Genomic DNA, 16,822 nt, shown 5'->3' with positions numbered 1-16,822 from the left:
TGGGCACATAATTTAATCTCCCTGGCTCTCATTCTCTAACTGAAATCCACTCTCTTCCTCAGCTGGGAGCCCCCAGAGGCTGATGGACATAAACCATATCAATAGTTCCACCTCCCTGGCTTCCTGTCCAGTTTGGTCAATAGGAGACAGCAGAGGAGATCCAGGGCAGGAGGATCATACTATGGGGATTTTCCCTCCACACTCTGCAGCTTCTTCCCTATGCTCTCTCAGCTGAGAGCCAAGCTCCTCTCCACCCAGCCCTGCCTCTGGCTCTGGTGACCACTCACTCCATGACCCTCCAGGACCAGGCACCATAACAGCCCTTTCCTAACACCTCCAGATACTTCTCTGACCCTTGTAGATTCTCTTCATCTTGCCCACACATGTTAGAACGTCTCTTTATTCAAAGTTCTCAAATTAACCAATTTGAGGTTGCCACCTGTTTCTTGCTGAACCCCCCACCTGACACAGAGGGAAATTTCCTTTATACCTACCAAGGTCTTTGAGTGGATTAAATGATATTGAATATTTCCAAAGTCACTGCTACTAATTTATATGGGAGCTAATAATGTCTCCCTTGTGGGTGAAAACAGGGATCAAACAAAATGCTGTGGCCTGTGTGAAGTGGCACATAAATGTAACCTCCAATAAATACAGAGAGGTCACACTCAGAAAAGAAAGCGTCCCTTCTTCTGCACTTCGGCAAGCCCTGCACTCAGAGCAGCACCAGCAGCATCCGGGCTAGCGTGCCCAGGTGCCCAGGGGAGCACACAATTGCACCCCAGGGAAAAAGCAGGCTCAGTGCAAGTTTGCTCAGCTCCCCAGGGCAGATGGGATGTGTGCTGACAGAAGGAGGACAGCGTGACAGGGGTAAAAGTCCCCTCCTCCACCCCGTTCCAGAAATAAACCCATCCTTGACCTGCACTGATTCTCTTTCCATCGTTCCTCTAAGCCAACACCTGCACCCAACTTTAACAAGAAGCGACAATAGCGTGTTCAACAGAATTCAAATATGACGTATCAGGTAAAGCGTTTGCTTTGTTTCCACAGGCTGAGTTGAAGAGCCCCCTTATTTGCCGTGAGCCGAGAGCGATGAACAGTCTGTAAGTACTGTGCTCCCATCTCCTAATGGGGATAGGAGCCACCGCCCAGACAATGTGCTAAGGAATGGTGCCACTGTGTCCCCAGGGGAAGGGCATTTCCTGAGGCTGGGACTGCAGAAGTGTGCTTGGGTGCTCAAACAACTCCGTTTCCAGTAATGTGTTTTGGGGGAAGAGGCCACTTTTTCTGACCGGGGGTGGGTGTGTAGCTGGAACAAGGATAAGGGGCTGCTTCTAGAAGGGCACCCAGAAAACCATGAGTCATTCCATTCCCAGTTTTGTGAAGGTTTAAGAAAACACCAGCAGCTCAGACCCTTGTTTCCCCAGGAGGAAGCCTGTGTCCTGCTTTCTCCTGTGGACAACTCAAAATGAATGATGTGATTGGTTTGGACACAAAATATACAACTGATTCAAAAACACTATTGTGCATACATGATGCTTTTGAATATGGTCAAAAGAGCAGATGTCAAAGGTTTAAGAAATATTTATAATGCCAAAAAAAAAATCGAGAAAATTTGGTGTACTAACTCTAAAATTTGCATAACTCACCTATTCATTTGCTTTGTTTATTTGCCACTGTTCTCCTCTGGTGTGAAGTGAGAGGCAAAGGGTCTGCACCAGAAAGAATGTGAGTTCAGAGACAAGCAAACCTGCCTAAACCACTGGCCCTATCATTTCACAGCCGCGTGACATTGAGATATTGAGAAAGTCACTTAGCCCTTTGGAGAGCACATCTGGCCTGGAGGAAGAAGCATGCCTGTTTTCCCCATGACCCCAGGTCCTAGAGGGGGTTTGGGGGCCAGCACAGGTGACAGACAATGGTACAGAGCCAGGGTCCAGAGAGACACAGAAGAGCAGTGGGTGCTCCGACAGCCCCAGTCATGACTGCCCACAGATGCCCAAGTGACAGGGTGTTTCACCTGCCCATGTTCAGGCCCACAGTAGGGGGAAGCTGGAGCTTGTGTCCATCCGGTTACCCTGATAAAGGTAGGGGGAGTTCCATGGTGCTCAGGCCTCCGAAGGGCTCGCGCCTGAGTCAATCAAGCTCACGGAACATCACCGTTGGCCCGGAGCAGCTACCCTTTCCTCTTGGTCCTTAAGTCGGGTTGGATGGGGAGGGCAGGCACCCCCCGGCTGCCCTGGGTATCATCTTCCTGGTCCAGGTGACTTGCCTGGGATGGCACAGAACACAATAATGGATCCAGACATAGTGCTCCATCCATGATCCCTCCACTGTGGGAACCGGGAAGGACACAAGGAGGGAGGCAAGGCTGCCATCAGGTGAGTGAGCCAGTTCCTCTGTGGCAACTCAGCGAAGGGGATGCCTGCTCAGACCCAAGAGGCTTGTGGAGATGGTGGACAGGAAGTAAGGCAGGCGCACCAGAGTCCTAAGAAATCACCACTATCTGCACATCTTAAGGGGACAGAAATTTATTCTCCCGCTGTTCTGGAAGCTCAAGCTCAACACCAAGATGCCAGCAGGGCCTGCTCACTCTGAAGGCTCTGGGGGAATCCTTGCTGCCTCCCCCAGCTCCTGGGGATCCAGGCTCCCCTTGGTTTGAGGCCGTGTGTGCCCGAGCTTCTTCTCTGTGTCTCTGTCATTTTGTTCCTGTCTTATAGTCTCCTCTGTTCCTCTCTTATAAAGACATTTGCTGTTTAAGATTCACCTGTATTCTCCTGGATAATCCAGAATGATTTCATATCAAGATCCTTGATTATATCTGCAAAGACCCTTTCTCCAAAGAAGGTCATATTCACAGAGACTCAGATGAACTTGTTTAGGGCCACCATTCAATACACCACAGCGGGCTTTCTTCTCAGCGCTGGACCCCTCGTTGAGGGTAGTGGGTGATGACTGACAATCCTGCCATGTTTGCGTGAGCCTCCACCTGGCTCTGCAGTTGAGACTCCTGCCCTTGGGTCTTGCCTTTTATGTCATTCATTGAGCTCACCCTGTAGCAGTGGTCTCCTTGTAGAGAGAAGATGTCCCCCTCATGTCTATAACTTTAGGTAGATTTCGCTTTTAGACAGACAGTTGTCCTCTTGACCATGGCTGCTTCTCAAGCATCCCAAAGGGTAGCATCATAATATCAGCTTTAAAGTAACTACAGGTGTGAAACTGACAGTCCACAGACGACAGAACCAGCCACACCATCATCGTGTACTTCAGTTTTCTCCTCTTAGAATGAGCCAACATGGAGCCCACCTGCCTGTCTTAGTTACCTCCATACTTGAAGTTGCCTCGATGAATAACACTTCTTCCACACTTGTCCCCACACCATCAAACCCAAATTCATCTTCACTCTTTCTTCTTAATGCAGCCTCAGGTCACCAATCCATATGGAATTGCTTTCTAACCCATCCTGAAATGAAACAGAAACATTAAAATGAGAACCCTCTCCCACATACACACACACACTAAAGAGAAAGGCACATAAATGAACGGTAAGCTGTCCATATATACGGTGCCATATAAATGCTGGTACCACATAAATGAAGAGTAAGCTGCCCTCTTATGTTACCCTCAACTGCCATGGCCTCCTGCCCAGCATTTTCAGCTCTGTGGGATTTTGTCAAAGCAGCATCCCCCGGAGGGCTTCTTAAAAATGCAGAGTCCAGCCCAGATTCTGAATCAGATTCTGTATTTTTATCAGCTCCCCAGCTGAATCGTAGACACAACAAAGTCTGAGCAGCACTGGACTAGAACAGTGGTTTTCAGAAATATCTCCTTCCCCACACACTGGACAAGTGTCTGCAGCAATGGCCAGGGTGTGACTCAGAGGAGGTGCCACATGTCAGACTTGGTGTGAATGTGGTTTAGAATGCATGTTCCCTTACCCCCCATGCAGGGCATGTGCCTTTGAGGGAGCATCTCCTTCCTCAGTGAAGGTCGACCCTATTGACACAAGGCAGCGGATTCTAAGTCCAACAGAACGTACAGTCGCCAAGGAAGCTCTGGACAGAGAACAATCTTAGTCTCCTCTCCCAAGCCAAGGAAGTCAGAACACCTGGACATCCATCCTCTTACTTTCTTAGTGCTCAGTTGGGTCTAAGTGCAGCCAGGGTTGAAGAATGATGTCTTACAATTCTGTTCCTAGAATTTCCTACAATTCTACGACTAGAATTCTAAATGTCTTTTGTGACTATGACTAATTCCTTGCTATCTGTCTTAGTCTGCTTGGGCTGCTATAGCAAAGTACCTTAGGTCAGGTAACTCATAAACAGCAGAAATGTATTTCTTACAGTCCTGGAGCCTTGGAAATTCCAAGAAGAAGGTGCTGGCAGATGTGGTGTCTGGCGAGGGTTCACTTCCTTGTTTACAGATAGCACCTTCTGTGTCCTTACCTGGGAGGAAGGGTGAGGGAGCTCCCTGGGTGGCTTTTATGAGGGCACAAGAGCCATTGTTGAGGACTCCACCCCTCATTACCTCCCCAAGTCTCTACCCCCAACACCATCACCGTGGGGATGAGGGTTTAGCATGGACTTCAGAGGGCCACATTTAAACCATCTCGGTATCTCCAATTAGTCTCTTTAATAGTGAATTAATGAGTACAAAGGCATGCAGAAGAAACAGATAGTGTATACACACATGTATGCACATATGTGAGCACAGCTATATATTTGCACAGCCATATATACTCACACAATTTACATACATAGGTGCACATACCTACAATGAGAAAAATCTGCTCACATCCTTGTGTATAACTGCATGAGTTCTGACTACAGCATTTATTTATTATAACATATACACCAAATCAGGCACTGAGCAAGGTGCCTCACTTAAAATGATGAAGATCTAGTCTCTGCTCTCAGACAGTGTTAACCGTATGTTTAGCAGATCATTTGGCTATTATGTAGAAAATGATAGAAAAACTCCATACAAGTTAAGAAGGGGCCTGGATGTCATTATTCTAAATTGCTTCTGAAATTAGCAGACTATTTTGCACTGACTTTCTGGGCAACAAACCGCACAGATTCCCTAACCATCCATTGAACTGCAGAAAGCCTCGTTCCTTGGAGTACCCCAGTGCTGTGAGTGATAGATGAGGAGACAAGCCTGCGGACGCCCGGCTCCACCCTGGGGCTTGGTTTCCAGTGTGTCTTCTGTAGTGTGGACAGGACTGATGAGAACCTAGAGGCTGAGGTTCTGAATGTTCAGAAGAGACAAGGTCACCAAACCCTTGTTTCGGCCCTTTCCAGTAAGCCACACTCTATCCTGGCCAGAATCCTCTAGAGAGTGGACCATGCTCCCCTGGAACCCAGACTAGGCCTGCTGGGAGAGCAAGTACCCGGAAAGTGCCCACTTTTAAATACACTGAGAAGGTATAAAAGTAAATTAGCTTTGTTTGTTGTTAAATTTATTTCTAATCCTGGTGGCAATTTTAGAAAACATTCAAAAGCACAAAGAAGAAAATGAGAATTGTCAATTATCCTAGAACTCAGAAAGAACCGCTACTTGGCTTCAGATACGTCAATTTTCTACCTCAACATGGAATGTTTTAAAAGTTTAGAAAACTTTAAAACTCCATATTGTTTTCAGTCATCCACTCAATACTGTCTTATTTTATGAGCCATCATCCTGCATTATTAAATTTTCTTCAGAATTATGGTGTTGTAAAGCTACTACTAAAATAAGGCTGGCAATCTCTTTGCCATCATGTCAAAAGCAAAAGGCTTTGAAATGACAAAAGACCTTGGTGACTAATGTGGGAGCGAAGTCTGACCTGCGTGAGATGGCTTTGTAGATTCTTCCTTAATCCCACTGAGTGGGGCTATCCTGATGTTCCAAAACAAAAATAGTGTGTTTGATGAGGGGGTGGCTCCAGACCTTGCTGGGGACATCTCAGAGTATACAGAACGTGTGTCTTATTATTTCATCCACAGTATTCTGAATTCCTGGTGCTAAGGAACTTGGGTGAAATAAGGTGAACCTGTGTTTTATTTGGTGGTGTGTTGATCTTGTCCTTGGTGTTGGATGCTTAAGTTGCCATCTTTAGAGTCTCACGATGCAGTTTTACCTCCAAGATTAGACTCAACTCTAGGAATATTAGAGTAGGCTGTGTAACGTCCCCAGTACCAGTGCTGTGTGTGCCGCTGTCTGCAACACGACCCTACTCCAAGAGTCGACTGTTAAACTAGTGCTTTTTCTTTGCATTAGGAAACATATCTTTTGCATTTGCTTATTTGGAAAGAGTTTAGACAGTTAATAACAACAATAAAATAGAGATTTTAGAGGCATAATGTGAGCTTCCACATGGTATAACCCCTCAGCAACAGCTCTGTGAGACAGAACTGTGACTCTTCCAGAATACTCAGGATAAAGAGATCACTGGCTTCTAAGATGGTGAGCTAGCAAGCAGCAAGTGAGCTCCTCCCTGTGTTGACATGGCCAAAGGCAGCTTCGAGTTAATTAATATTCGTTGACCTCATTCATTTCACTAAGCAAAGTGTTGATTCTTTCTTGAAATATTTTCCTCACTTGCATTCAGTGTACGGTCATGGAAATGAAGGGGCAAGGGCCACCTCCTACCGGCCGGTCACTCTGCTAGCCATTTTGCATGAGGCTCTGGGTCAGGTTTCCTGGCTGCTCAGCACTCAAATGCACTTCCCATGTTGTTGCAGGAGCCCCTCCTTGGGAATAAGGAAATCCCCAAATTCAGAGCCAGGAGTTAGAGCCACACATCTCTGACTCCAAAGTCCATGGTTTTGTGCCACATCAACCAGCTCTGCAAAAATTAACAACAAAGCCCTGTGTATTTCTCATCAGGGACCCATCACCAAACTGAACGACTACTTATTAGAGGCATATTTCCCTTCAAAACCTTGCTGGGTCAAATCACTGAGTCCCCAGATGGGGGTCTAGGAGCTGCTCCCAAAAGCCCTCAGCCCAGTGTCCAGCACGTAGGGATGCCCAGTGGGTGGTTCCTCCTTCTCTTGTAGAAATGATCAAATCAAACTCCATGTCAACTCCAGGTCATTATTTTCCTTCATGATGTGTGAACAACCCCTGCTTTGGACCTCGGGGAGGGACTTCATTTTGATTTGCAGGAATTAATAAGTGTAAATCCCACTGAATCTGGGAAAATGGGAAGCAGCAATTCTGGCACCCTGAGAGCAGAGTCCTCCACCTACCAGAGTGTCAGTATGGCTGCCCTCCTGGTTACCCAGAAGTAATTATGAACCAGCCCTCGGCCAGCCGGGCCTGTCCTCCGGTGCCATCCAAGTTGCACTGCTAGGATTCAGATTTGTGGTTGGCTGGTAATTAAAAAACTGCAAGCTGTAAGAGAACACAGCGAGAGTCGGGGAGAGGGCTTCCAGAGGCTGCAGACATGGCCCATGGTGCCTCTGCAGGAGCTGCAGGTATCTCAGGCTCCGAGACAGTGACGATGGTCCATGATGGGAACTGGATAGGTTTAAGGTGAACTTCCTCTTTCTTAATGACAATATTGCCAGCTGGTGATGGAACTAGCTGAAGGGACTAGCTTACACCACTTGGGAGACTTCTAGGAGAGCAAACTTGGTCTCCTGTTGACTGTCCAGAAGGCTGGATTTTCATGGTTATTGTCTTTAAAAACATCACAAAGAAGGCTGTGAGTTATTTTAATATTTGATTTTGTTATGTTCATAGAAGTCATTCATTTTATTATAGAATGGTTTAAAATACAAAAATATATACATAAAGAAAAACTACCACTGATAAACCATCGGAGAATGTTCAATATTATTGGGCATTTCCTTTTAAGGTTCTTTACACAATTACATATTCTAGTTTGTTTTTTAACTTAATGTATTATAGGTGTTTTCCAATGTTACCAACATCATTTTTATAGCTATACAACTTTCATTATTTAGACATCCCTATTTTATATTCTTTTTCACTGCTGAAAAACAATGTAACTCATGTGCTAATTTGACAACTTCTATTAATAGAATCATGTTCAATATTAAGAAACTGTGTTTTACTATCTGACAATTAGAAGGGGGAAAAAAAGCAAGCAACCCCTGGGAATCTTATGAGCTAGGCCAGTGTTTGGAGAAACTAATGACAATTTATAATGAATGCAGAGTATTTGATTATGTAAATGTGTCGCCAAGGATTGGAAATAAGGTCCATCATTGATGATGGGATCATCCATGAAGACCAAGCTGACAGCCACTTGCACGTCTCCCCTCCCTCATCGATACCCAGTATATTCCCCTGCACAGAAGGCATAGAGAACTGAATTCATGGAAACCTTTGGTCATGTCCAAGTGCTACGGGTATGATGAAATGATTGCCAAAAGCTTTGTGTGGATAAGATTTGGGACCACTGTCCTTGAGGAAGTTCTGGAAAAAGAATGCATTGAAGAGAGGAAAGGGGATTTCCTGGAGATCAGGCTGCCTAGACATCCCAGGTGAATAGAGACCGGGTCCCAGAGGAGCGTGACTGAGCGCCTCCTGCTTCTGTCCAATCTTGCCTGGCCTTCTGCTCTATTAGTTTTATTTTAAAAATTATTAGAAGTAATTTTTTGGAGATTTTAAGAGCTTAAAAAGAATCCTGCTGAGGTTAATCCATGGAAACAGATATGAAAGTCAAACATTTACTTAGTTCTCATGGTAGTGACACCAAGTACTTCAGTGATTAAGAGTTCAGACTCCAGCATAACCTGATGGGAATATCGCTCTGCCACTCACTGGATGTGACACATGAGACACCTATTAGGCTCTCCAGGCCTCGTTTTCTTCGTTAAATTAAAACAGTAATAGTAACTTTGTTAAAAGGTTGTGGAGAATTGAAGTGGCAACACACACACACTATATTCGGCACCACCGTGGTGTCACATAGAGGGCATTCCACAGGGGGAGCCAATAGTGTGCCCAAAGATGGCTACAGCAACGTTTCCACCCCACGTGGTATTCTGCCATGTGACCTGCACACACCCCATTCAGAGGAATCTGCTTCTCCACCTCTTCTGACTTTCATGAGCCTGCGACAGTTGTGACCAACAGACAGAAGAGCTGTCCACTGTCCAGGCAGCGCTGCTTCCTGTCTACGGAAGTCAGCTTCCACCCAGGTCTTGGGTGGTGACCACCATGCTACAAGAAGGCCAAATCATGCAGCGAGGACTTGGCAAAATGTCCTTGGAGAGACAGAGGTGGGGACACAAGGCACCACAATGAGGGTCCTGAAACCATCTTCAGCATCCCTGATGATAAGCATCTAGATGGAAGAGCACCAGAGAACCCAGGTAGAGCTCTCCCAGCTTCGAACCAGAGGAGATCAAAAGAGGTGCTGGTGTCAAGCTCCTCTTGGAGTGCCATGGAGACAGCAGTGGGTGCTGGAGTACACAGTGTCCCACTTCCAACGTCATCACAATATCGTTCCTGAAGGCTGTTAGCTGTTAGATATTCAGGGAGCAATAGAGTCTCTCAGGACTTGAGCCTCGCTGTGAAGAACACTTATTCAGGACAAGAGTGACAGCCAATAAACAGCTAAGAGTGAGCCAGCGGGATGCTCAGGGGCTTCCCACCCCACCTGTGAGCCAAGGGCTATGGGGACAGAGTGGATGGCTGTTCTGTTTGGGAGCAAGACCTGAGGAAAGGTGGGGTGGCCTTGGAGGGGCATCTGGCAAGGTGAGGATTAGAAATGGTGGGACCTTACCAAGCAGCAAATGCAGGAGACAGTGGAGAGGGACTGCCCAGGCGATGACAGCCCCGGGAAGCTCCATCAGGATTGACTGTGGGAAGGAACATTGAATGGATAATTTGACTTTTGTGCTCAAAAACTGATTCCAAGTAATTAGAGAGAGAATTTCCTGACCACTTCAGATGGATGGTGAAATTTAATTTCTCATCTGTCTCTATAATTGGGGAAAAGAAGGAGCCAGGGTATAAAATCAGGAGAATGAAGGCCCATTTCCGGGGGGCAATTTGTAGAGCCTGCTCCGGGTAGGCTCCGGGGGCTGCAGAGCTTGTTTTTGGTGGGGCTGCAATCAGAGGCATCAGTGCTGCCAGTGTTGGCAGAGTTGTTTGTTTGAAGAAAAAATCTTTGAATAGTGAAAATTCTATATCCAGTTCAGTTTCTGTGGACCCTGCCAAGGGCCTTACCCACAGCCACGCAGGTTATGAAGGAGAAATATGAAGTGTCTCTGTCAGCCAGGTTTCATGTTCTCCCTTTGATTCTTCCAATTGCTTTAAATATTGATTAGATATAAAAGAATAGTTATTAAAACATGTAAGATATCAGGAAGGGTAGAACAGTTCAGATCAGTGTAACCATTCTCCGTTTAGTGATGTTATATGATGCTTCCGTGACCACAGCTCCTCACGTCCCAGAAAACAGCATCCTGAATCTTGTGTTAATCGTTCACTCAGCTTATTTACATAACTCTGTATTCAAGGCTTAGTTACTATGTGTGTTTGTATCATCAAAAACACTTTAGTTTTGCCTGCTTTTTAATTTCAGCCAGTACAATCATACTGTTGACTCTGTTGTATATGTTAGGTAGATAAGAGTGTCATCTGTAAGTCACTTAATTAGATTCTCATACTACAGGATATATTCTGTCCCCAGACTTCCAGGTTCTGCAGTCGCCAGCTGTAGCATCTCAAGCAAGATGTCAACTCCTGTGCTTGTCTCCTCAGCCACAAAATGGGAATAATAATATGCGCATTTCATAGTGATCTTGTGAAGACTGAATGAGCGAATTCATATAACACGTTTAAAATACTCCCTGTAAAATGTTCCCTGGAACATAGTGTAAGCTCTCTCTCTCTGCTAGCTATTATTGTAAGACAATCTGTTTTCTAACTGCCCTGACTGACAGATAATCCGTGCAACTTTGGAGAGCCCCTGTTTCTTCAATTTCATGGCCGTCTAATATTTCCTTATGTACTGATTCATCCTCTGTCCTGTGAACATTTCAGTTGATTCCTGGGTCTTCTTACACTGATGCTGCTAAGACCAATCTAGTTGGTGTGTCCTGGTACCAGTATTGTAGGCAGGACAGATTCCTGGAATTGAGATTTCTGGGGTCCAGGGTAGGCGTGCCTTCAACTCTGTCATGCAGTGTCAGGGTCTCCAATTCATGGGGCCATGGTAGGCTCCACAAGAGACGTGAGTGACAATCTCACCACAGGACCTTATCACCCCACCATATTGTCAGTTTTAATCTTTACCAAACTGACTGGCGGTTTTAACTTACATCTTGTTGACTAAGGATGTGGCTGAACTGTTTTTCTCTTCTACACAGAGTAACTTTCAAATATTTCACTCACTTTTCTGTCAGGCCTTTTGTCTTTTTTTTTTTTCTTTATATTGATTTGTACACGTTGTATATTCTGTTCACTTTACCCAGTTTGTGACTTAAATCTTCATTATCTTTTATTTATATATTTATTTATTTTGATGACCACAATTTTAGGCAGTGAAACGTATCAAACTCTTTATCAATTCTTTCATTTTCTTCATTGTTTAAAGAAACTTAACCTGGTATCATTAAGATCGCCTTTCATATTTAATTCCAAACATGATAAAATGTGTCCTTTTTTAGCAGAATGGGGTTGATTACTTTGTGCTTGGTGTAAAGGGGTGATCACTTTTGTTCATGTGGACAAAAAAATTTCTCACCATCTCATTTTAAAAATTCTACCCCTTCCCCACTGATGGGCAATGCCAGTTCTGCATAAACCAAGTTCTCTTACACAGGTGCCCCTTCCTAGGGCCTCCTCTCCCATGGCATAATTAGGATATCTACCCCACGGCAGTTCCACAAGTCCTAATTAGTATAACTTTATAATAATTCATGACGTCTAGAAATTGACATCCCCCAGTTTGTACATCAATTAATTTACTTGTGAAACTTTGTCCTTTCATGTGAATATTGAATAGTCTTATCAATAGAGTCTCTCTCTCTCTCTCTCTCTCTCTCTCTCTCTCTCTCTCTTAGATTTTGATAGAAATTACTTTAAATCTATGGATAAATTTAAAGAGAAATGACTTTCTTCTGATATTAAGTCTTCCAGTTCATGAACACTTTGTATATCTCCAGAGAAAAAGAATTTATTCAACATAATTCAATGAGATTTTGCAGTTTTCTTTTGAAGGAACTGGACCTTGGGATCTTGTAAGAGATTAATTTCCAGGCACTTTACATATTTTACTGATATTTTGAATGCTAAGATAGCAAAATCTTTTTTTTCTCAAGTTTTTTTTTGTTGGTGTGTATATACACATACACACACACACACACACACATATATATATATATATATATACACACACACAGACACACATATGAAAGAATGAAGGAATGAATCATAAAGAGTTTGATATGTTCCACTGCCATACATATATACATGTGTGTGTATCACATTAATTTATGATTTAAAAAAATATATATATACATATGTATATCTCTTTAAATCATAAATTAATGTGTGCATATATATATCTTTTAAAATCATAAATTAATGTGTGTATATATATATATATATATATATATATATATATATATATATATATATATATAATTTTTTAAAATCATAAATTAATGTGTACAGCAAGCTCCCTAAATGTTGTTTTGTCAATTCAGCTGATCTGGCTGTTGACTCTGTTGTATATGTTAGGTAGATAAGAGTGTCATCCGTAAGTCACTTAATTAGATTCCTTCCTCCCCATTTCTTGTCCTTTTCTCCTTGTCTGATGTCTTTGGTGAGAATCCCCAGAACAGTGCTAAACTAAAGTGGTAAAGTGGGCATCCTGGTTCATCGTCTGGAAAGGGAACCCATTGCTTCACCACAAGACCCAGGTTTGTTTCAGATGTGGGTAACCTTTGAATGTCAGGTCGAGGCTTAGTTGTCACCTTAGTTTTTTATAAGTTTAAAAAATGAATTAAATTTACTTAATATTTTTCTGTATTGGTTAAAATGAGTGTGTATTTTCCCCTTCCTTTCTGTTAATGTAAGCATTTATATTAATGACTTTCCTAATGTTAAGCAAAAGTTGAATTTCTGAGACACATTGAATTTGGTTGTAATACATATTTTTTAAATATACTGGTGCAGTGGATTACTAGTATTAGTGAGAATGGCCTATTGTGTTCTTTTTCTCTACTCTCCTTGATGGTTATTGTCACCAGGTCTGTGCTAGCTTCAGCAAATAAAGCACAGCATTTCCTAATTTCCTATTCAGGACAAGAGATTGAATGATGAGGAAGAATATATTTCCAAGTCAATAAAACTATCTTGGACTTTCTTGGGAGAAGATTATTAGTTATTAATGCAATATCATTGTTGGTTAAAGAAAAATAATTTTACTGTTCCTTCATGAGTAATTTTTGTTGTATTTTTTCTAAATAACTGTTTATTCACTGATACTCTCTTTTTAACCTCTGTGAGCCCAGTTATTTCCTCTTCAGCAAGTCTGATTTAGTCTGCCAGTGTGTTCCCTTTTATTCCTGATCAAGTTTGCGAAAGGCTCATATTTCCATGAGTCCTCTGCATTATAATTTTATCTCCCACATTCTGCTCTTATCTTTACTAGTTCACTTTCTGTGTGTTCTTGGTATTTTGCTTTGTTATGTTATAGATCTACAAAGTCAGGTGCTTTTGCAATTAAATTTTAACTTTTTCTTTTCTAAAATAAATATTTCAGTTCCACATGTTATATTACTCTTCAACTTTAAGTATTTTTATTCCCACTTACCATTTATTATTTGACTCATGGCTTACTGATTGAAAAATAAATTCAGATTTTTCATAATGTATTCTAACCTGACCACGTAGTAGTCATAGTCCTCATGCTGCTATTTCATGGGAGTTTTTTAGAAAATGCTTTATGTGTAAACATGGACCCCTTTTCCTATGTGCCTTTTCTGCCATAGCTGAATGCAATGTTTTAGAAATATCCACAGGAGTTTTGTTAAGTTGTTTAAATCCTCATTTTTTCCTTACATATAGTACATATGCTCAGTTCATATGCTGTAATAATTTCAACACATAAAGACTGAGCCACCAATTCTGTTGTGCATAGTGTCTTCTAGCTCTTCCCAATGCTTCCTTACCTTAAGTCTTTGATTTTGTCAGTATGACTCAGATTTATATAATCGGTGGGAATCCTCTGAAGCTCATGCTGAAGGTGTGCTCACAGGATCTGGGTTTGCCTTTTGTCAGGTACGAGAAGGAACAACCAAGACAGGACTTCCTTACACAACTCAGGCTGAAGGCATTGGACAAATCTAGGCTGGAAATCCATGTGTGTTTGCAAAATCTCAGGGGGAAGACGTCAGTAGGTACCAGTGCTTGAGCATGCAGAAGACAGGCTGTAGTCCACCCTTGCACTGAGTGTCAGCTCTTCTGGGTCCAGTGGACCATGGGGCGGGAGTCTCCCACCAGACTCCTCCTACCACACTCCCTCTCTGCACTCCTTCCAGACTGTTCCACAGCGCAGATCACCTGGGCTTTGTTTCCCCCATGCTCTGCCAGGCCATGGAAACCAAAGGCCACTCTCCCATGTAAGTGAAGCCACTGAGGAGAGTCGACTCCAGCGCTCTGCTGCCCCTCAGGGTTCTCTCCTTCACTGGCTTTCCTTGAGTTTTGGGCTCACTTTAAGTAGTAGTCTTTACTCTTGCCAGATATTGATTGAAAACTAAGTTATTAAAAATGTTTTCAAAGGAATGTTCAGTCAAGTGTCTATTATGCTTCAGAAAAGTAAGATAAAATAAATAAATTGGAACTTATTTTTTTTTAAATTTGTATTTCAGTTAAAATAGGAGAAAAAAGATACTGTATTTCAGCTTTAGTGATGGTGCTGTTATTTTCATGTTAAGAAAAGTAATACATCTCTGGAACTGGTGTGTTCTTAATGTGATTCACAGAGGTCTGCAAATGCTCATCTAATGTGCAAGGATTAAACTCCTCTACATGCGAAATTTTGTGCTACTCCTATTCGAAGACATTATCTCATTTTTTAGAAAATGCTTTATGTGTAAACATGGAGTAATATTTAGGGTAATATTTACTCTTGATAGAGAAAGGATTCAGGAACTAGCCCATCCATTAAGGTGGGAGAGCTGGATCTCTCTGGCTTGCCAGATGAGAGAGGGGGCATTACCCAGGGCTAGTGGACACAAGGTTCTCATTCTCAGGGAAACACATCCCTAGGATAGTGGATGTTGAAGTCCTGAAATAGAAAAGAGCCATGAGATGTTTGAGAAGTCTTTGAGAGAAATTTGTGTTACTACTGAAGTGCTTTGTTCTCTCAAGCTTTGGGCATGAAGGCCCCCAAAAAAATGAAACAGAGTGGGGAGCCATTGACTCAGAATCAGGAAGCCTGAGCTATGGTTCTCTCCGGAACACTCACAAGCTCTGTGACCCCAGACACGACCTTTCTTCTATAAGCTTTGTGCCCCCTTATAAAGAAAAAGATATAATAACCTCTACCCATTTTCTCCAGCATATTTCAAATGCTACTGCTTGAAATGGCAGAATGTTTGATCCTGAATATAGATGACTACAGCCACTATGAAAAGAGATTACGTAGAAAGAGATTAAGCCTTGAAATCAGCTGGCCCACAGTGCCAATCTTCCCTCCATCATCTGCCAGATGAGACAAGAAATGTTTGTAAAGTACCTGGGAAATACCTATTAGCATGTGTCTGTTAATTGTTAGTTTTTTTTTTATTGGAGTCATCAGGTAATAATAGCTCAGCATCTAGCAGCAACTGGGAGTCAGATAAATTGGTCATTTTCCTCAACTACAGAGCACAGATAAAAGTATATCTCACAAGATGTCACCTGAGTTCATGCATGGAAAAGATTTTAATCAGTTTAAAGGAATCATAAGGATCTGATATTGCATTGCATAATATTTTATACAGAAAGTTAGCTAACCGAAAATATTAGTATAAAGATTGTGAACCTGTCTTAAAGAATGAGGTACAAGTGAAATGGAAAACATTACGCCATTTCTTTACAGTTTGCAAACTATGCAGAAGATGAATTTTCTGGTACCCGCTAGTATCCTGAGCTGTCATAATGGAATGACTAGATTTGACACAGTTTCATGCAGTGGAATGAGCACTGACTTAGAATCTGTAAACTTGGAATATAATCAGAGTATAATCTATGCTAGCCGTTGAAGGATTGGAGGAGCATTTCTGGGCTTCAGAGCAGCTTCCAAATTCATCATTCTTACATATCCATCATTGGAATAATGTCTTGGGTGGGTGGGCTGGATGAACAGATGAAGCAATTGTTCTTACAGTTAGTTTCTTCTCTGTGAAGTGATGATTATAATGCCACCCTCTGGAAAGTACTGGGATATGTAGGAAAAGCCTCACACAGTGGGTACTTGGTATGGAGTACTTCTCTCCCTGCAACTGCTGATAAGCAGTTCATATCCATAACTTAAGAGGAGTTAACATGGCATTTTCCCACAAGTCCTATCACAAAGTTCATATATATGTCCATAAATAAGGGCTCCTCTGACTCCTCTGTCCCAAGTAAGTTGTCTTCTTTTTCTTCACTGGAATTAATGACTAACAAAGAATCTAAATATTTCCTGGTAACAAAATTCAAGATTCAAAGGGGACAGATGTCTAGCTATATACAAGCCCTAAAGGACTTCACATTCATAATCTACCAGCTCAGACCTCATAAAAAGTAATCAGGAAGGATAAAAAGGTGGAAGAGTTTAGGATCTCCCAAAGAGCCTGAGATTCCATGACTGAAATTTCAC

At 42.6% G+C, this 16,822-nt stretch overlaps 1 protein-coding gene across 1 annotated transcript in view; it reads left to right on the top strand.

Annotated features, from left to right (window-relative positions):
* The window catches only part of CLNK (cytokine dependent hematopoietic cell linker), a gene marked incomplete at its 5' end in the record, with an annotated part of 165,558 nt that overhangs the window by 24,704 nt on the left and 124,032 nt on the right, over window positions 1-16,822 (top strand). The window contains 1 exon segment of the mRNA XM_081303475.1: window positions 1,051-1,103. Coding sequence (XP_081159601.1) covers window positions 1,051-1,103 — 53 coding nt within the window.

The sequence above is a fragment of the Spermophilus citellus genome (assembly GCF_964194105.1).
Source record: "Spermophilus citellus genome assembly, chromosome: 8".
Classification (NCBI taxonomy): domain Eukaryota; kingdom Metazoa; phylum Chordata; class Mammalia; order Rodentia; family Sciuridae; genus Spermophilus; species Spermophilus citellus.
The sequence above is the reverse complement of the archived record's forward strand: the minus strand, read 5'-3'. Positions and strand labels throughout refer to the sequence as shown.